The sequence below is a fragment of the Mesoplodon bidens genome (assembly GCF_964165515.1).
Source record: "Mesoplodon bidens genome assembly, chromosome: 6".
NCBI lineage: Eukaryota > Metazoa > Chordata > Mammalia > Artiodactyla > Ziphiidae > Mesoplodon > Mesoplodon bidens.
The window spans coordinates 40,432,292-40,453,895 of NC_138162.1; the positions used below are offsets into that span (position 1 = coordinate 40,432,292).

Genomic DNA, 21,604 nt, shown 5'->3' on the forward strand with positions numbered 1-21,604 from the left:
TGGTGGCAAAGCCTCTTCTTCTTCAGGGGAAATTAGAGCCTCCTGGGAGCAAGCGGGTCAGCCCCAGTGCTGCAGCCCGAGTGGGGTGCGCCTGCTTCTGGGCACCCGATTAAGGACTCTTTCTTTTCTCTTCCCTCGGGGCTAACTGCTGAACACAGTGGCCTTGTTGTTCTGGGCCAGGAAATGCGGGATTCTGCTCTTCGAGCTCCCAACTCTTCCCAGCTTCCAGGCCCTGCTAAGAACGTCTGGGAGCCTTGCAACAGCCTGGCCTAGGAACACAAGGCAGACGGCTTCGGGGGATACCCAGCCCTCACCTCAGCCCCATCGGAAACAAGAAGAGCAAGGCTTGGCTATTTATTTGGATCAGACAAACCTTAACTTTGTTTCCCGGGATTTTTGTACTCAGCTAGTGGCCTGGTTTGGAAGCCACTGACGTAGAAATCACAGGAGCTCATTATAATATACACAAGTTGAAAGCACCGCCTCCCAGGACCAGGTGCTGCCTTATTCCACCCATTTTGTTTTGCGCATTTATTCTTCTTCACTCCCAGAAGGACTGGGCCAAACAAATAAGTTTTAACAGGTGACATGCATTCCTGAACCGAAGGCAATGCGTCCTTTTTAGGAATGAGCACATGGTGGCTGGTGGCCGACATTTCCCCCCGTGTGGTAGAACAGGACAAAGATGTGAGTAGAGGGATGAAAAGGTAATGGAGAACAGCCCCTTCTGTTCCTTAATTTCATGGTTCACAGACCTTCATTGACATTCAGACACTCCCAAGGGGAAGCTCATATAACCGGTCATGAAACCAGAAACGAGCAGGCTAACAGTGCTGCTTGCCTGGGCCCGGGGCAGAGTTTCTCACCACCTTGGGGGGCCACTCCCAGACGCTAGGGCCCACTATGATGGGTCTGCAGCTGCTCCGGGGGCCAGCCCAGGCTGGGAGAGTTGCAGGCCTACAGGGTCCTTTGACCAGCCGCATCCAGGATGCCACCCTCGGACTTCTCAGGGCCCAGGCTCCAGCTAGGGGCGGCCCTCAGGGCTGCCCTTCAGGCTCCGCGAAGCACAAGACCCGGGGAGCGCGGAAGGGAGAGAAGGCTCCAGGCCGGGTGATCTCCATGCGGCGAGGGATGCCTGGGAACCGTCTCTCCCTCAGAGTTGCCCATGGGCTGAAAGGGAGGGAGAGAAGGAAAGCTGAAGGAGGGGTGGGTCCCGGTCCCTAAGACAGAGAAATGAATCTAAACTGCTCCCTCCGATGAGAAGAGCAGCCTGAGGTACAGATGCACAGCCAGAGGAGGAAGTCGAGGGCAGCCGCACAGCGGTGATGACGGAGAAACTACGGGTACGCCCGGTCAGAGGAACGCGGCAGGCAAGCAAGCTCACGCGTATGTGGCGGCAGGCAAGCAAGCTCACGCGTATGTGGCCGCATCCAAACAGCAGAGCTCGAGGCCCGATGGCAGCACTGACCTGCTGCCGGGTGACGCCGCCCAAAGTATACGCCACGCTCTGCAAGACCTCATTGAACACTCAGTTCAGGGTCAACCAGAATGTCCACCTACAGCACCACGGTCACTAGAGGCAGAGGCCTGAGGCACACATCACCATGCAGGCCTAAAAGGGTGGGAGACCATCATTTTCCTGACTTAGGGATATTCCAACTCAGCAAGGGGATTACTTTTGTAAGTATATACAAATAAATCATTGTCATGATTGACACACTAAGTGACAAGCCTTACTGTCCTCCACAGACTCTCGGGAAGCAGTTCTCTTAAGCACACCTGTGGTATTCCGGAACTCTCCAGCCAGTCTCGGAAGATGTTTTCAACAGACAACCCAAGCCTTTAAAAATAAAACAACAACAACAAAACGTAAAGGACTGAAAAAGTTACAGAGCATTTATTACACAGAATGGTTCTAGCTATTCGGGCACCTCACCGCATCAATCTTCCAGAGAAATCGGGGGAAAGAGCAATGCTGTCGCAGGTTCAAGTGAGGAGGGGGACCCGGTCACGTTCAGTACAGCTCCTCTCCAGTCAAAGAGAGTGCACACGGGCCTCCCTGGTGGCGCAGTGGTTGGGAGTCCGCCTGCCGATGCAGGGGATGCGGGTTCGTGCCCCGGTCTGGGAGGATCCCATATGCCGCGGAGCGGCTGGGCCCGTGAGCCATGGCCGCTGGGCCTGCGCGTCCGGAGCCTGTGCTCCGCGGCGGGAGAGGCCACAACAGTGAGAGGCCCGCATACCGCAAAAAGAAAAAAAAAAAAAAAAAAAAAAAAGAGAGTGCACACGATGAGATCTAAGAATCAAAGGCACACCACAATAGGTGCTTTTAATGTCTTGAGAGGGACTTCTTGGCTGGGAGTGCCCATACAGGGAGGATAGGGCATGTTCATGGGACACAGCAGGCATGAGTGCTTCCTGGAAAGAGGTGGAGTAAAGTGAAATCTGAACACTACAGCACTTAGTGCACCAAAATGAAATTCCAACTTTAGAGTGACCATGGGCTACAGCAAGCAAAAATGATACAAATCATTATTGGAGCCCTGAGAGGCTCACAGCCGTGGCTTCTGCTGCTTGTTTTCAAGCAGGCCTTCATTCTGCTTTATTGGAAATATTATGATGGCTTGTTACGTCTGATCCAAAGGAAGCTGAAATCTTTTGGTTTCATGCTCTGCTGATTTAAATACTCCTTAAATGTACTAAGTATCCAATATTTTTAGGGTCAACAGACTGTCTTCCTGAAGTTTAAGCAATTCCTCCCTGGCTTCTAGATAATTCCTGCTCATGCCTGGTCTCTCTAACCACAGAGGCCTTCCTGGAGCCTCTCCCAGGCTGTGTGTGTCATACCCACCATGCTCCCTGTCCTCTGTGGCACAGCATCCATCACAGTTTGTGAGTGCAATTTATTTGGTTACTTGACTTTTAACTGTCTCCTCACTGGATCAAAGCTCTCTGAGACCAGGGTCCTAGTCTGTTTTACTCACTTCTCTAAACCTAGCACTTAAAACAGTTCTTGGCATAAGAGAGGATCCCCATAGATATTTTTTATTTGCATGAATGAAAACACATTTCATTGTTGACTCAATAAAAATTAGTCCTTTTTAAGTTAATAATCACCTTTCCCAGTAGGATATTCCCAAGTTGTTAAGCTCTGTATTTTTAAAAAATTTTATATACTGTATTACATATATGTAATATTCCCTCCTCCCTCCCTTTGGAATTGTAAAGAAGTTGTGGAAAGATACAATGCTGTCTGCATTAGTTAAGGTGCTGAAGGCCAAGTGCTCCCCTCACACCTGTGCTGGTTGGGCTTTGGGCTGGACCACAGTGAGAAGGGAGGGAGGGAAGGAGGGGGCTGGGCTTGGGGAATACGAGGCTGACTGAGACTGTCCCTTCCTTTTCTTCTCCACTGAGAAGCAAGTCACCTGTGTGCCTCTGTCTTCCCTGCCCAGGGCAAAAGCAAAGATTGCCGAAGGAGGCGACTGTTGCTATTTCAAAACAGAGAAAATACAAAGAGGGAAAGAAACTGGTTTGGATTCATTTTCAAGAAGATGCCCACCTGTGGGATGACCAGGCAGGGAAGAGGCCAGAAGTGAATAAGGGGAAGGTGACCACCTCCCTAGGCTGTTTGTCCAGTTCCCAGGTCAGCGGAATTACTGGCTGTGCCTCTATGAAAGGCCAGGTGCCACCATCCCTGGGCTTTTCCCCACTATTTCTTGTCATCTAACACCACCACTCTCAGTGCAGATGGCCAAGTCCCCTCTGTAGGCTGTGAGAGTGTGGAAGTGTGTGAGTGTGCTCACGTGCGTGCATGCGTGCGTGCCCTCAGATGTGAGTGTGTGTGCACATGCACGTGGGCCGGGGATGGGGGCGACTAGAAGAGAGGAGGCATCTCTCAGAGCACCTTAAATCAAGATCATTATTCTTTCTTGGGCTTGATTTATTTGCTTGGCCATAGAAAGAGGTGCTGGAAATGCCCTCAACTGGCATGACTGATCTGCTAGGATGAGGAAAGTGGGGCAGAAGGGCCACTTAGAGAAGTGCCCAAGGAGACTTGAGGTTGTTTTATTTTCTAGTGACATTTGTGAGGCTGGAAGGTAAGACAAATCTTGTAATTTCCATTGAAGACAATGCTCAGTGGAAGGCCTGTTCTTGTTTGGAACGAATGCAAACCTTCTGCACCTTGCCTGGCACCCAGGTGGGCAGTTCATTTGGTGGGGTAGAGTTGCTGCCCCAGGGCTTGAGCAGCTGTGGAGGCCCTGCTGGCACTCTAAGTTGTTTGCCCTGATTTAGAAGCAAGGGTCCATTTTCTTCCCTGTCCTTCCTTCATTGGTGCTTCTATCTAAGCAGCTCATTCATCTACTTCCTTTCCAGCCAAAGAGAGACACTCCTGTGTCCAGGGCCCTGGGGCCAAAAGCTCCTGTCATCCATCCTTCAGGTGATACCCAAGAAGGCAGCAGCAAGTGTCTGACTCGGAACTGAGCTTCATTGTGCTGTGGATTCTAGGAAAATGGGCATTCTTAAACCTGCCACAACTTAAGACGGAGACTTTAGAAAGGATTTAGAAAAAAAGCAGTAGTGATGATCAAAGGGGTAAGCACATTGGACCCACAGGGGAGGTCAAGGGAACTGGGATTAAATATCCTGAAGAAGAGAAGTCTGGGGAGTGACTTCAGAGCCATTTTCAAGCGATTTTACAAAAGATGGTGAACAGCTGTTGTGCGTGCCCATGGAGGAGTGAGTGAGAGGACAGGGACATAAATTTCCTTCAGGGAATTTTAGCTTAAAGACACTTCCTTAGCGGTGGCATGGCGGGGGGATGGCATGGAGGAGGACGGGGGCTGGGGAGTTCAGTCCCGGAATGCTACTAACTGAGGTTCAAGTCTTCACCAGAGAAGACAGAACAGGCAAAAGCTTCTCTATGTGGCAAACATTCGGTGGATGCCTATCAGGCACGAGGTTCTATACAAGACCAATATTCTTATCCCCATCTTAGAGATGAGCAAATAAAGGTCCAAGAGACTAAGGGCCTTATGCAGGGCCTCCTCCTTGTTGATAGTGCTTGAAGAGCTGGGATTCAAACTTGTGTTGCCTGGCTGCAAAGCCCTCGTTTTTCTTTCTGCGTTTAATTCAGGAAATTAATCCACAATACATTGGTTCATGATTTATGAGGCAGACGAGCCTGCAGGAGGAGAAGGCGTGCGCTGGCTCTCACCAACGCTGACTTCTTGTTCACATCTCTCCTGCTGAAGGTAACCTGGCCGCTGCTGCGGTTGCCCTGTGTGTCTGTCCCTCAATTACAGTTCCAAAGAGATAGGGAGACTCTTGGGAGGGGCAGAAGCATGAGGACAGGAGAGTTCATTGTTTAGCTGCATCCAGGAGCAAAAGACACTCTCCTGTGGATGAAGAGAACCTGTGTTTCCAGATCACTTTCCCCTGGAAAGGTTCAATACATCTTATAACCATTATCACTTCATTCCTCATAATATCCTCGTGAAGTGGGTGTCCATTGTTGTGTGGCTTTTTAGCAGGTGGAGAAACTGCAGTATAAGAAGACTGGCCAAAGTCAGCCCAGGCTAAAGAAAAGATCTCAGTTTCTAGACTCCCAGTATCAGCACAGACATCAAACTGCACTGATGTCTGTTTACAGATTCCTAACGTGGAATGAGATGTTAAACTATGAGAGGAAGATCAAAGCACTAACTCCATCTGCCAGAAACAATTTTTTTAAGGTAGTGTAAGCAGCCTTACTGCCCAAGGAAATTATGGGAGACTGTTTGAAAACGCTGAACTTTCAGGAAGGAAATGGGCTGTGTGTTTTATGGACAAAAATGTACATAATTTTTGCTGTTTTGATCATAATTACTGAGATGACACTACAGGTGAATTTTTCGTTCTGAACTTGGATATGCAGCAGCGGTAAAGCTGAAAGCTGTGACTGTTTCTAATCAAGACACTCAGAGCCAAAGCCAACGGTGACTTTTTCCCCTCTGAGATCATGTGGCTTAAATAATCACAACAGACAAGCAGAAGCATTTCCACTTCGCTGGGATCCAGCACTTACAGGAAATTACTCTTCTGCATGTCTGATCACTATGGAAATTGATTTTATACAGATAGCTAAAAGTACACAGACCCACGACTGCACGCCCTCCATCTCTGTGCTAGTGAGCGGTTCTGCTGCCTCATTACTGAGACCTCCTGGGTATTTGGAACAGCAGGTTGTTTTACCCTCTGGCTGGAGACTTCCCTTGCTGTACGCCTACGTCCTGAAAGGCAACTCTGACTTTTAGGAGTGGGTCTCCAGACCCTGTGAGCTCTAAATGTGGTCACGTGTAGTTAATGCTGCAAGGGAGAGAATATGCTGGCCATCCTGCACGATGCTGGCTAGAAAAATAATCTGTGTTTAAGGCTGCAAAAGTGACCAGTTGCTCCTCTCTTCATAATATTACAGTACATAGAAACAGACCCAGGCGTGCGAGAAAACAGTATTGCGTGTGGTGTATTGCTTCTTCAGTTGATTTCTGGGGTGGAGTGACAAGGATGCGGAAGTGACTATTAACCATATCTGCTGCTTGTGCCTATCAGCTTGCTGCTGATCAGGAGAAAGGTCTTTATCACTCTTGGCTCTGTCTTCGGCCTCCTGAGATTCTAAAGATCACATTCTATCTGCGCCTCTAAAGGAAAGCACAAGGCCCAGTAATGTTCCCAGGAACTGAGAGAAGATGGAAAGAATTTGGAAAGTACAGTTCTAGGTGGATGAAGGCTTTAGGAGCTTCCACGCTCAGGGTCTGAAACAGAAAATGCTCTTATTCTGGAATGCAACTTACATTCTGTATGGGTTTTTTAATTTTAGTAATTTACGTCTGTAAGTTCCCTCCCTATGTGGGGGGATACAAATAGTGTATGCCTCAAAGCTTTGCACATGGTTACTTCTTTTCTTGATCAGAGCAAGTCGTTTGTGCTTGGGTAGATAATGAATATTGCTGAGGTAACAGTTACAAACGAGTACTCCCTAGCTTCGTGGGGGAGGAAAAGTACTGAATTAAAACAAACACATGAATGTGCACACACAAACAACAATAATTGATGAGCAAAGAGAGAACCCGCAGCTGTTGATAGCACTGGAATATCAGGTGGGCAAGGCATGTTGGATAAGGTGCTGTTCTACCAGGGCAGCCAGGCACCCAGGATTTGTTTGAATCTCCTTCTAAGCACTTCTAGCTTTTTCTTTCCTTGGTCTCATCAGCATTTAAACCGAAACCTCACACTGAAGATGTGTCTAAAACAGGACTCCTCATCTCCGCTCTTCCACTGCAAATACCCTCCCTTCCTTCCCTCCGCCCCATACTGATTCCTGAGACCAAACAACTACCAGCTGGATTTCCAGGGCTTCTATACTCAGCGTGTAACTAAGTGGCCAAGAGAGAAAGGTCAGGTCATGCTGGACTCCTCTTTTCAGCTTTCACAACCAATCAACCAAGTCTTAACTGTGGCACCTCCGGAATATTCCTGAGATCTGTTCATACTCTCAAAGCCCACTGCCACCATTCCACCCACGGCTCCAGCTCTGGATCTCTTGAGTGAACTACTGTACCGGTCTCGAATTGGTCTCCTGACGTCTAGTTCTCCCCACCCCCATCTATCTTCCATGTTGCCTCCCCCGAGTATCTTTCCAACCTGCTGACGGCACTTCCCTACCCAAAACCTTCAGTAGTACCTCTGGCCTGAAGGCTCGAGGCTAGGACTGCTGAACTGTATTTCCATGCACCCAGGACTCTGAAGCTCACCAGAGAACCTCCTACCCTGAGTCATGACATGTGTCATGTACATCTTCGTCTTCAGAAGTTGACCAGGAGCTCCCTGAGGGCTAGGCATAGAATTGATTCCTTTCTGTTACCTAGTGTCCAGCCTAAAATCTGGTAAGGGAGGATGCTCAGTAGGGAATGCTAAAATTAATTGAAGCAAGAGAACAACGGAAATGCAGTATGACACAGACGTGCCAGCCCCAGGACCCTAACTGGCTGGTCTAAAGTGAAAAACTTTGTCCTGTTCAGAACAGCTCACGTGCTTAACAGATGTGCCTGAGGATCAGTGTGCAATGGAGCCAAAGGTTGGAAGCTCCAGGGGTAGGTGTGGGGCCTTTGGAGACCTGGATAAAATTGGTACAACATGCTGCACAGGCAAAAGGGTGAACAGTCTGCTTTAATAGCTGAGTTAGATTCTGAGATTAGTTGGCAGGAGAGAAGATGTTTCAGTTTCAAAATATATTCTAGTATACTTGCTGAAATACATTCATTGTAGCAATGAAATCTCCTTAACTCTTCAGGAGAATTTTAAAAAGAAGCTTAAGCCTGCTAGCCAAAAAGTGATCCTAATTGGGTGAGGCATCCTCTCAAGGGTGAAGGTTGGTGGTCGGTGGTCACCATTCAATGGAGATGCTGCTCTTAACTTCCACAATCACAACAAAAGTCTCTTTGTGGGTCCACAAAAAATATTCGCAATGATAAAATCCAGGTCCCCCAGAGCCAGAGGGCTTGGGGCCATCCAAATGAACTCCATAACCTTATTAGGAAGAGGATGAAAAGAAAGAAGACCTCCAAAACTAAAAATGCACTTTGTTGCTTCTACGAAAATTTGTGTCCTGAGAAGTTCTTCTTAAAGAATGCATAGTCGTCATTCAGAAACAGACTTTGGTAACAGCCTAAGGAGGTAATATACAATTTCTATTCATTTTCTTTTTCCTTTTTCTGCATTAGTTCCTAAGGAAACTGCTCCATTCTATTAGAGGACCTGAAAAGTTATTTCAGGGCAAGTACAAAAGAAAAGAAAAGTTCTCACAGGTAAACTGTTGTTCTTGACCTTAGGAATAATGGCCACATCTGATGTGATTTCTTTTTTTTTTTTTTTTTTTTTTTTTGCAGTATGCGTGCCTCTCACTGTTGTGGCCTCTCCCGTTGTGGAGCACAGGCTCCGGACGCGCAGGCTCAGTGGCCGTGGCTCACGGGCCCAGCTGCTCCATGGCATGTGGGATCTTCCCGGACTGGGGCACGAACCCGTGTCCCCTGCACCGGCAGGCGGACTCTCAACCACTGTGCCACCAGGGAAGCCCTGATGTGATTTTTTACATGAAGAAAACCCATATTTACTTTAAAAAAAGGATGGTAAATCTGAAACATTTCAGACATTCCAAAACAAGCCACCCTAACTCTTAGAACTTTTCTGCCCTCCATTCTTTTCCACAGCAGCCGAGGCCACAGAGTGTCCTTGGCTTGCCTCCTCTAACATTTTCAGGGCTCCTGACTCTGGGGCTCCCCCGCTGCGTGTGCTGGCTCCCAGAATCCACACTCCCAATATTTCTAGACCTAGCTGATCATCCCAGGACTCCTGCTGTCTGCGGAGGTCCCTCCTCTATTGAGAGAGGAAGATTAAACTTTCTAGGTTGCAAATTGCCAAACAATGGCAGAGCCATTTTTAACATTAAAAATAAAACTGGGCTCCAATAAAGATGTTAAAATAAACAAACAAACAAATAAATAAATAAATAAAACTGGGCCCTTAATTCCTAAATCGGTCCTCACCTTCTTTCTTCTGGGATGCTCTCCAACAGCATTTGAAGGAAATCCTGGAATAAGAAAAAGGCAAATCATTAAAGGTGTCCATCAGTAAATAACCCTGCCCAGAGTCATGCCAGGGACTGAGTGTTCCCAGCTGCTGACAGCTCACCTGCTAGGGAAGGTAGGCCGATACTGAATTATTAGGCTATATACTCAATTTATTAATTTACCAGGGCTTCAATCCAATCAGTTACAACCACAAACAAATTGAAAAAAGTAACGTTTGTTATTTTGATCTAACCCAACAGTTTATTTCATTTCATGTTTAACTATGTTCAAAAGGCTGGCCAGAGCATAAATGCACTATCCCTCTCTGCTTAACCATGCTCTACTCTTTGTGAGCTTTCCCTGGATATCCTATTACACACTGAATAATCTCAACTCTGGGAGGCTAGTAACCAACAGCTTTTTTGCATTGCTCTATAGACAATAAAGACGAAAATCAAGACAATTAATATCCCAGTGGAGGAACAAAGATGTCACAATTCCAGAAATAGTTCACGGGCCCTGGCCTCCATCTGCAGCCTCTTCTGGCGCCACTGTGCAAGTCCTCGATTGTTTGACATTTAAGATGTTTGAAGAATAGATTTTTTTTTTAATCTAAAGGCATGACTTACGCACAAACCCATTTTATCCTTTACTATGGAAAATTTCAAACACATTCAAAAGTAGTAAAAAAGCATAATTACCTTCACGTACCCATTATCCCACAGCCAATCTGCCCCATCCACTTACCTACCTCCTGTATTATTTAGAAGTTAATCGCAAACATTACATAATTTCACCAGTCAACGTTTCAGTAAATATCTCTAAAAGATAAGGCATCTTTTAAAACATAACCACAATACCAGAAGACCTAAAAAATATTCACACACGGATGTTCAGAATCACATTTATACTTAATTTGCATCTTGTGTGTTGTGACCAATCTTTTTACCCCATCTAACTCTGGAATTTTGATTTGGTCTCAACTAGGTTTGTCAGATAAAATATAGGATGCTCAGTTAAACTGGGGGCATATTTACACTAAAAAGTTATTTGTTCTTTATCTGTTATGGGGGTTGTACATTTTTATTTGCTAAATGGGTAAGTCTACTGTCAACCCTCCCTCATCGGAAGGTTTGATAAGATACATTTTGGATAAATACAGAACACGAAACAAACAAGAACAATGTTTAACTTTCTAGAGGCTTGATATTGAGCAATAAATAAGACCTATACATGAAGGTTTTCTTTCAATAAATTGAAAATAACCCTTCAAACTGGTCCTTTAAAGGGGGCACATGTGTAGGCCCAGATGACCAAATATGAGACGGCTGAATGAGCATCCCTCCAGACTGAAACGCCCACCCCAATCTAGTCTGCAGATCCAGGGTCAGCACAGGGCTCTGAGGAGACCCATTTAACTCAGAGCGTGAGGTGCCAGCAGCAGTGCAGACCGTCATATTACAAACAGATGGAATTACACAGGAATAGAAATCTGCAAACAATTTGTACGACACGGGTGTTCTTTTACTATCATGGCATTAAGCACAGCCATCACGACACTGGTGAAGCCAGCCATCACTTCCTATGTATTTATGGGTGGCTAGGTCCACTTCTTCCAGAGGCAAAACTCTTCCTATTAAGAGCAGCAGTGAAAGATTTATTTCTTGCAACCTCTGTTCTTCTAAGACTCTACTTGCCTATTGCTGCTTCACCCAAAATAAACAATACAAATACAACAAAACTAATATTAAAAACATGCATCAGTCCATGCACCCCAATGTTCAGAGCAGCACTATTTACAACAGCCAAGATATGGAAGCGACCTAAGTGACCATCGACAGATGGATAAAGTATTACTCAGCCATAAAAAAAGAATAAAATAATGCCATTTGCAGCAGCATGGATGGACCTAGAGATTGTCATACTAAGTGAAGTGAGTCATGCAGAGACAAATATCATATGATATCACTTACATGTGGAATCTAAAAAAATAATACAAATGAAATTATTTACAAAACAGAAACAGACTCACAGACACAGAAAACAAACTTATGGTTACCAAAGGGGAAGGGGGGGAGGGATAAATTAGGAGTGGGATTATCAGACACATACTACTATGTTACACACTACTATATATAAAATAGATAAACAACAAGGTCCTACTATATGGCACAGGGAACTATATTCAATATCTTGTAGTAATTTATGATGGAAAAGAATTTGAAAAAGGATATCTGAATCACTTTGCAGTACACACCAGAAACTAATACAACATTGTAAATAAACCATACTTCAATTAAAGAAAATAAACATGTATCAGTCAAAATGGAAGGGGGCAACCCCAAACAGAATAATGCACCTGCAGTGGGTATATTGAGAAAAAATATCTAAGGAAACAAAAGCAATATTTAGAATGCAAAGAAGTATTTTTGACTGAGGTTCTTAGAGTCATTATTTTTATTATTTTAAAAATTATTTTGTAAAAAAAAGTTGAATTAGAAATTAATTTTGCATAATCTATTATTAGATTACTTTGCAGATATTTCATTGGTTTAATGACAGAATTCTTGCTTCTTAAAAATCCAAGTACTATAATTATAATTTCTTATAATTTTACTTCATTATCTCCTTAGAGTCCATATCAACTTATTCCACATTTATCCAGTAATTTATGCCCAATTATGTGGGGGGGAAATTACATTAACTCAATGGCAAGGGGGAGAATTTAATTGCATGAGAAGCAGGAAATCCAGAGTTAACCTTAATTCTGCCCTTTTGCATTTTCCAATTACAATTGGATCTTTCTTTACAAAACTGCAGGGCGCAATGTTTCAGATTTTGTGTGAATACAAGAAAACTGCAGGAAGTCCCCAAGAAACCCTGCTTCATTTTTTAAGAAAGATAACTGTCCCACTTCTTAGCAGGTGGCTATCTGTCTCTTCCTGTCTCAGAGCTGAGACCTGCAGGCCACACAGCAGCTAGCTGAAGGCTGCCAACCAATGCTGAGGATGATGGGTCTAAGGGATCACCCGAGGTCACAAAAAACCAATACCTCAAGCATCTCTAAGACACGATGCCTGTATTTCCACAGGCTATGGGAATGTTTGTCTACAGTGCTAGACATTCTTCTTTGTCCTATGCTCCATCCAATCCAAGAAGACATTTGGTCTCATCCAGGCAGTCTTTGTATCATCAGTGGAACCAACTCAACTGGCCCTTTGTATTCCTTTCATAGACATAATCTTAACCACAAAATGCTAGTTTTCCTGATTCTAGTCATAAATTGGCATATACTCCTGGAGTGGATTCATCAAAGAAGCCTTTCCCCATTCTCCACAACAGAATGTTATAAAAAGAAAGATGTCTCTTATGATTATTCCGTCCCTTACCACCTCTTTTCAATTTTCATCTGTCTTCACTCTTCCCTTCAGCCTGTTGGCACTTCTATAAAAACAACTTACAAATATCAATTGGACAAAGAGGGTTTTCTTTCAAGGCTGATTCTAGGATCACTGACAGGATCTAAGGCACTGACTTGATCTAGGATCACTGACAAAGTCAGCTAGCAACAAATACTAGGGGTCCCAGTTTCTCACCACTAGAGTATGCCTGAAAAAAATTAAAGCCAAAGACAAAAACAACAACAACAACAACAATCCTGCTGTTTTGACAGTGGTTCGGGGTGAAATTTTATCTGGATCCCTGACAATTGTTACAAGCCCACACTCTAGTCGAAAAACACATTCCTTGGGAATTTTTTTTTCATTTCTTAATCTCCTAATAATCTATATACTAATCAGGTCAGTCCCAGACAGTTTATTTTATTTTATTTTTTTTAAGTTTATTTATTTATTTTTTTAATTAGTTTCTGCTTTATAACAAAGTGAATCAGTCATACATATACATCTGTTCCCACATCCCTTCCCTCATGCATCTCCCTCCCTCCCACCCTCCCCATCCCACCCCTCCAGGCGGTCACAAAGCACCGAGCTGATCTCCCTGTGCTCTGCGGCTGCTTCCCACTATCTATCTACCTTACGTTTGGTAGTGTATATATGTCCATGCCTCTCTTTCGCTTTGCCAGACAGTTTATTTTGATTATCACCTAACAACACTAAATTAAGTGTTACAATTAAAAAAAAAACTACACCGATTTTGGCACATGACGAATTTGGTAATTATTTTTTAGTCCTGGTGAAAGTATTCAACAAAAAGCAGGCGCATGTAGATTCTACTGGATAAACTGACACTGGCTTGATAATTACAAAGGACTAGGGATTTCTGTCAGACATTTTATGAGTGATTACTATGGTCATAGGGAAGGGGGAGGTAGGAGAGGCAAAACAAATAATCAAATTGTTGAAATAAGGACAGTGTTGGCAGCATAAGAACTGAAAAGGAATGAAATGGTCAGGAATAAGTCATTGTTAAGCTCAAGAGAGCAATTTTACTTGGGAGGTGGAAAGATGATAATTCTGAAATACTGGGCAGATGGGGTATTCGGAAAGGAAAGGATTCAAAAATAAATTGGAAAAAGAAGAAACTGAGGAACTTCTGAGTAAAGAAACTGAATCATGGTCTTCCTCATCAATAACTAACTAGCAATATAAACAAAAACACAATCCATTAAAAAAAGTCAGCAAAAACTTCACCAGCAGCATCCAAACAAGGAAAGAATACAGCTTGTGGCATAAACTTCAAAGAGACAACTAAAGAAGAAACATAAGATTCCAACACAGCCTCCAACCCTCCCTCTGTACCACCCGCTCCCTCATGCTTAGCAGGAGTGGTACTGGTGAATTGCCCAAACCCCACAAATTCTCACAAATACCCACACATTTGGAAAGAAACAGGAATATCTTTATTTTTCCTCTCTTTTTGACTGTGAAGGGACTGAAAAATGTTTGCTCAAGTGAGATGAGCAAAACCTGGGAAATAAACAACTGAGGATGACACTCTCATGAACTGTATAGGTTCTAGGGCTCCGAGCTGAATTGGAAGAACAATATTAATTGAGAGAGTACCTGCAATGGAAAAATGTGGCACCCAAATTAGGTGAAGAGAATCTTGGCTGGGGACCTTTAACAGAATTTCAAGAGTTAGTGGAGCCAAATTCTTACAACAAAGGCTGTACACAGCTCCAGAGGAGCTCTTCCCCTCCACCTTCTCCATGCATAATATCCAAACTTCAAACCGTAGCTCAGAGGGGAAGAAAAACACTCCTAAGACAAGTTGCAAAAGAAATCAAGGATAACGTTCCAATACATATGAGAATAAACAGAAGGTCAGGACAGTACAACTCCTGCTGAGAATGAGCCAGAAAAAAAGTATGGCAACTATGCAAACTAATACAACAAAAACCCACAAAAAGAGAGAGACAGAAACAAGAAGCATAGCATAAAAGACAAAGAATCCAGTCTTGAAGAAAACATAATCCAAGGCACAGAAGAAAATTCTCCATGAATGCTTTATTAAAAGATTAAAAGAAAATAATAAGAACATAAATTCAGTAAAATGAAAGCTCAGACAAGATGACAAAACAACTAAATGAGAGGAAGAGATTTCAAAGCAAAGGGAATAAATTAGGGACCAAAATAATACCACTATACAAGCATTAATAAAACAGAAACATCAAGGAAAAGAATAGCTATTAAAGAAAAAAATTAACAAATTTATAATAATAACATTATAATAAAAAGTAATATTGCTTGAGATAAACATATACTATAAAGAACAAAAAGACAAAAGCGACTAGAAAATAACAAGTACGGAGGACAAAGATGACATAACATACATATAACCAGTAACGTTGAAATTCAGAATCCTGCAAGGGAAAAAAAAAATGAATGTGTTCAAACATACAATTAAGACAATTTTACTGAAAGAAGGAAGAATAGATTCTGAGTCTAAAAGTGCACAGTGTTTTCCAGGAAAAAAAACTGATGCAGACTCATGGACACCAAGCCACTTTTGATTAAATTACTAAACATCAATGGTAAAGAATTCGTCTGTCATCTGAGTGGTATAAAGAGAAAAAAACAGACTGACTTCGAAAGTTTCAACAGCAGTATTTAATGCCAGAAGGCAGCTGAGCAATAGCCACAAAGTTCCGAGGAAATGAAAGCATGACCCAAGAATATTATACCCAGACAGTTTGTAATTCAAATATAAAGGCAACAGGCAAACATTCTCAAGCAGCTTGAACATCAATTTGCTAACAAAATTTAGCCAAAGAAGAGTTGAATCAAAATAAAGCATTCATGAATACAGAAGCGTGGTAAAATGACTGTTAGTGAATACCGAAATCCTTTACATACAGAGCTAGGACTATGCAATGTGAAAATTATATTGTAGTAACAGCACACACTATAAATGATATAAACCTCTTAACTATGTAAAAATATTAATTAAGAACAATCTAGAATTGGGGGAAAGGTAGTTGAAGTACATAACTACTGGTTTCCTCATCTTTTACATAAGAGAAAAAACTGATGCTTTCTAAAATAAGATATATATCTAAAGAGAAAAAAACTAACAATTTCAATCTCTTCAAGATTTTCTGTGATTGAAGAATCTTTTAGGAAATGATCTCTCTTATATTTATCTGAAGTTCAAGAAAGTCTTTTATATACACCTTAGTTTCTTTTTCATGTGTTAAATCCAAGTAAAATAAAATTTAAAACATTTCATTAAAAAGCACATATAGATTCTGGAGACTTCCGGGTAAGATGGCGGAAGAGTAAGATGCGGAGATCACCTTCCTCCCCACGGATACACCAGAAATACAGCTACACGTGGAACAACTCCTACAGAACACCTACTGAATGCTGGCAGAAGACCCCAGACCTCCCAAAAGGCAAGAAACTCCCCACATACCTGGGTAGGGCAAAGCGGAGAGATTCCCGCACAGAGGATCGGTGCCGAGCGGCACTCACCCGCCCGAGAGGCTTGTCTGCTCGCCCGCCAGGGCGGGCGGCGCTGGAAGCTGAGGCTCGGGCTTCGGTCAGAGCGCAGGGAAAGGACTGGGGCTGGCGGCGAGAACTCAGCCTGAAGAGGGCTAATGTGCCACAGCTGGCCGGCAGGGAGTCCGGGAGGACTCTGGAGCTGCCGAAGAGGCAAGAGACTTTTTCTTCCCTCTTGGTTTCCTGGTGCGCGAGGAGAGGGGATTAAGAGCGCTGCTTGAAGGGGCTCCACAGACGGGCGCGAGTCACGACTGAGGGCGCAGAGCCCAGTGACGGGCGTGGGACGCTGGGGCTGCTGCTGCCGCCGCCAAGAAGCCTGTGTGCGAGTGCAGGTCACTGTCCACACCGCCCTTCCGGGAGCCTGTGCAGCCCGCCACTGCTGGGATCCCGGGATCCAGGGGCGGCTTCCCTGGGAGAACGCACGGCGCGCCTCGGGCTGGTGCAACGTCACGCCGAACTCTGCCGCTGCAGGCTCGCCCTGCACTCCGTGCCCCTCCCTCCCGCCCGGCCTGAGTGAGCCAGAGTCCCCGAAGAGGCTGCTCCTTTAGCCCTGTCCTGTCTGAGCGAAGAGCAGACGCCTTCCGGCGACCTGCACGCAGAGGCGGGGCCAAATCCAAAGCTGAGACCCAGGAGCTGTGAGAACAAAGAAGAGAAAGGGAAACCTCTCCCAGCAGCCTCAGAAGCAGCGGATTAAAGCTCCACAATCAACTTGATGTACCCTGCATCTGTGGAATACATGAATAGACAACAAATCATCCCAAATTGAGGAGCCAGGAGTCAGTGCTGTGCCTCTGAGGTGGGAGAGCCAACTTCAGGACACTGGTCCACAAGAGACCTCCCAGCTCCACATAATATCAAACGGCGAAAATCTTCCAGAGATCTCCATCTCAACACCAGCACCCAGCTTCACTCAACGACCAGCAAGCTACAGTGCTGGACACCCTATGCCAAACAACTAGCAAGACAGAAACACAACGCCACCCATTAGCAGAGAGGTGGCCTAAAATCATAAAAAGTCCGCAGACACCCCAAAACACACCACCAGACGTGGACCTGCCCACCAGAAAGACAAGATCCAGCCTCATTCACCAGAACACAGGCACTAGTACCTTCCACCAGGAAGCCTACACAACCCACTAAACCAACCTTAGCCACTGGGGACAGACACCAAAAACAACGGGAACTACGAACCTGCAGCCTGCAAAAAGGAGACCCCAAACACAGTAACATAAGCAAAATGAGAAGACAGAAAAACACACAGCAGGAGAAGGAACAAGATAAAAACCCACCAGACCTAACAAATGAAGACGTAATAGGCAGTCTACCTGAAAAAGAATTCAGAATAATGATGGTAAAGATGATCCAAGATTCTATTTCCCAGATCCAAAATCTTGGAAATAGAATAGACAAAATGCAAGAAACAGTTAACAAGGACCTAGAAGAACTAAAGATGAATCAAGCATCGATTAAAAACACAATACATGAAATAAAAAATACTCTAGATGGGATCAATAGCAGAATAACTGAGGCAGAAGAACGGATAAGTGAGGTGGAAGATAAAATAGTGGAAATAACTGCTGCAGAGCAAAATAAAGCAAAAAGAATGAAAAGAACAGAGGACAGTCTCAGAGACCTCTGGGACAACATTAAACGCACCAACATTCGAATTATAGGGGTTCCAGAAGAAGAAGAGAAAAAGAAAGGGACTGAGAAAATATTTGAAGAGATTCTGGTTGAAAACTTGCCTAATATGGGAAAGGAAATAGTTAATCAAGTCCAGGAGGCACAGAGAGTCCCATACAGAATAAATCCAAGGAGAAATACGCCAAGACACATATTAATCAAACTGTCAAAAATTAAACACAAAGAAATCATATTAAAAGCAGCAAGGCAAAAACAACAAGTAACACACAAGGGAATCCCCATCAGGATAACAGCTGATCTCTCAGCAGAAACTCTACAAGCCAGAAGGGAGTGGCAGGACATAATTAAAGTGATGAAGGAGAAAAACCTGCAACCAAGAGTACTCTACCCAGCAAGGATCTCATTCAGATTTGATGGAGAAATTAAAACCTTTACAGACAAGCAAAAGCTGAGAGAGTTCAGCACCACCAAACCAGCTTTACAACAAATGCTAAAGGAACTTCTCTAGGCAAGAAACACAACAGAAGGAAAAGACCTACAATAACGAACCCAAAACAATTAAGAAAATGGGAATAGGAACATACATATCGATAATTACCTTAAATGTAAATGGACTAAATGCTCCCACCAAAAGACACAGATTGGCTGAATGGATACAAAAACAAGACCCATATATATGCTGTCTACAAGAGACCCACTTCAGACCTAGAGACACATACAGACTGAAAGTAAGGGGATGGAAAAAGATATTCCATGCAAATGGAAACCAAAAGAAAGCTGGAGTAGCAATTCTCATATCAGACAAAATAGACTTTAAAATAAAGACTACTAGAAGAGACAAAGAAGGACACTACATAATGATCAAGGGATCGATCCAAGAAGAAGATATAACAATTGTAAATATTTATGCACCCAACATAGGAGCACCTCAATACATAAGGCAAATACTAACAGCCATAAAAGGAGAAATCGACAGTAACACAATCATAGTAGGGGACTTTAACACCCCACTTTCACCAATGGACAGATCTTCCAAAATGAAAATAAATAAGGAAACACAAGCTTTAAATGATACATTAAACAAGATGGACTTAATTGATATTTATAGGACATTCCATCCAAAAACAACAGAATACACATTTTTCTCAAGTGCTCATGGAACATTCTCCAGGATAGATCATATCTTGGGTCACAAATCAAGCCTTGGTAAATTTAAGAAAATTGAAATTGTATCAAGTGTCTTTTCTGACCACAATGCTATGAGACTAGATATCAATTACAGGAAAAGAGCTGTAAAAAATACAAACACATGGAGGCTAAACAATACACTACTTAATAACGAAGTGATCACTGAAGAAATCAAAGAGGAATTTAAAAAATACCTAGAAACAAATGACAATGGAGACACGACAACCCAAAACCTATGGGATGCAGCAAAAGCAGTTCTAAGAGGGAAGTTTATAGCAATACAATCCCACCTTAAGAAACAGGAAACATCTCGAATAAACAACCTAACCTTGCACCTAAAGCAATTAGAGAAAGAAGAACAAAAACACCCCAAAGTTAGCAGAAGGAAAGAAATCATAAAAATCAGATCAGAAATAAACGAAAAAGAAATGAAGGAAACGATAGCAAAGATCAATAAAACTAAAAGCTGGTTCTTTGAGAAGATAAACAAAATTGATAAACCATTAGCCAGACTCATCAAGAAAAGAAGGGAGAAGACTCAAATCAATAGAATTAGAAATGAAAAAGGAGAAGTAACAACTGACACTGCTGAAATACAAAAGATCATGAGAGATTACTACAAGCAACTCTATGCCCATAAAATGGACAACCTGGAAGAGATGGACAAATTCTTAGAAATGCACAACCTGCCAAGACTGAGTCAGGAAGAAATAGAAAATATGAATAGACCAATCACAAGCACTGAAATTGAAACTGTGATGAAAAATCTTCCATCAAACAAAAGCCCAGGACCAGATGGCTTCACAGGCGAATTCTATCAAACATTTAGAGAAGAGCTAACACCCATCCTTCTCAAACTCTTCCAAACAATATCAGAGGAAGGAACACTCCCAAAGTCATTCTACGAGGCCACCATCACCTTGATACCAAAACCAGGCAAGGATGTCACAAAGAAAGAAAACTACAGGCCAATATCACTGATGAACATAGATGCAAAAATCCTCAACAAAATACTAGCAAACAGAATCCAACAGCACATTCAAAGGATCATACACCATGATCAAGTGGGGTTTATTCCAGGAATGCAAGGATTCTTCAATATACGCAAATCAATCAATGTGATACACCATATTAACAAGTTGAAGGAGAAAAACCATATGATCATCTCAATAGATGCAGAGAAAGCTTTCGACAAAATTCAACACCCATTTATGATAAAAACCCTGCAGAAAGTAGGCATAGAGGGAACTTTCCTCAACATCATAAAGGCCATATATGACAAACCCACAGCCAACATTGTCCTCAATGGTGAAAAACTGAAACCATTTCCACTAAGATCAGGAACAAGACAAGGCTGCCCACTCTCACCACTCTTATTCAACATAGTTTTGGAAGTTTTAGCCACAGCAATCAGAGAAGAAAAGGAAATAAAGGAATCCAAATTGGAAAAGAAGAAGTAAAGCTGTCACTGTTTGCAGATGACATGATACTATACATAGAGAATCCTAAAGATGCTACCGAAAAACTACTAGAGCTAATCAATGAATTTGGTAAAGTAGCAGGATACAAAATTAATGTACAGAAATCTCTGGCATTCCTGTACACTAATGATGAAAAATCTGAAAATGAAATCAAGAAAACACTCCCATTTACCATTGCAACAAAAAGAATAAAATATCTAGGAATAAACCTACCTAAGGAGACAAAAGACCTGTATGCAGAAAATTATAAGACACTGATGAAAGAAATTAAAGATGATACAAATAGATGGAGAGATATACCATGCTCCTGGATTGGAAGAATCAATATTGTGAAAATGACTCTACTACCCAAAGCAATCTACAGATTCAATGCAATCCCTATCAAACTACCAATGGCATTTTTCACAGAACTAGAACAAAAAATTTCAAAATTTGTTTGGAAAAACAAAAGACCCCGAATAGCCAAAGCAATCTTGAGAACGAAAAACGGAGCTGGAGGAATCAGGCTCCCTGACTTCAGACTATACTACAAAGCTACAGTAATCAAGACAGTGTGGTACTGGCATAAAAACAGAAAGATAGATCAGTGGATCAGGATAGAAAGCCCAGAGATAAACCCACGCACATATGGCCAACTTATCTTTGATAAAGGAGGCAGGAATGTACAGTGGAGAAAGGACAGCCTCTTCAATAAGTGGTGCTGGGAAAACTGGACAGGGACATGTAA

At 43.1% G+C, this 21,604-nt stretch overlaps 1 protein-coding gene across 8 annotated transcripts in view; it reads right to left on the reverse strand.

The window, feature by feature from the left end:
- The window catches only part of AOPEP (aminopeptidase O (putative)), a 378,384-nt gene that overhangs the window by 105,853 nt on the left and 250,927 nt on the right, over positions 1-21,604 (reverse strand). For 7 of the 8 annotated variants that reach the window (XR_014016018.1, XR_014016019.1, XM_081236407.1 and 4 more), the window contains 2 exons: positions 9,579-9,622; positions 1,780-1,840 (listed from right to left, as the gene is read on the reverse strand). Coding sequence is in view for 6 of the 8 variants with exons in the window: in XM_081236407.1 (XP_081092533.1) it covers positions 1,780-1,840; positions 9,579-9,622 (105 nt within the window). In the remaining 2 variants the exon portion in view is untranslated. Of the gene's footprint in view, positions 1-1,779; positions 1,841-1,884; positions 2,416-9,578; positions 9,623-21,604 lie in introns of those variants that run through there. The other variant, XM_081236410.1, reaches the window with a different exon arrangement.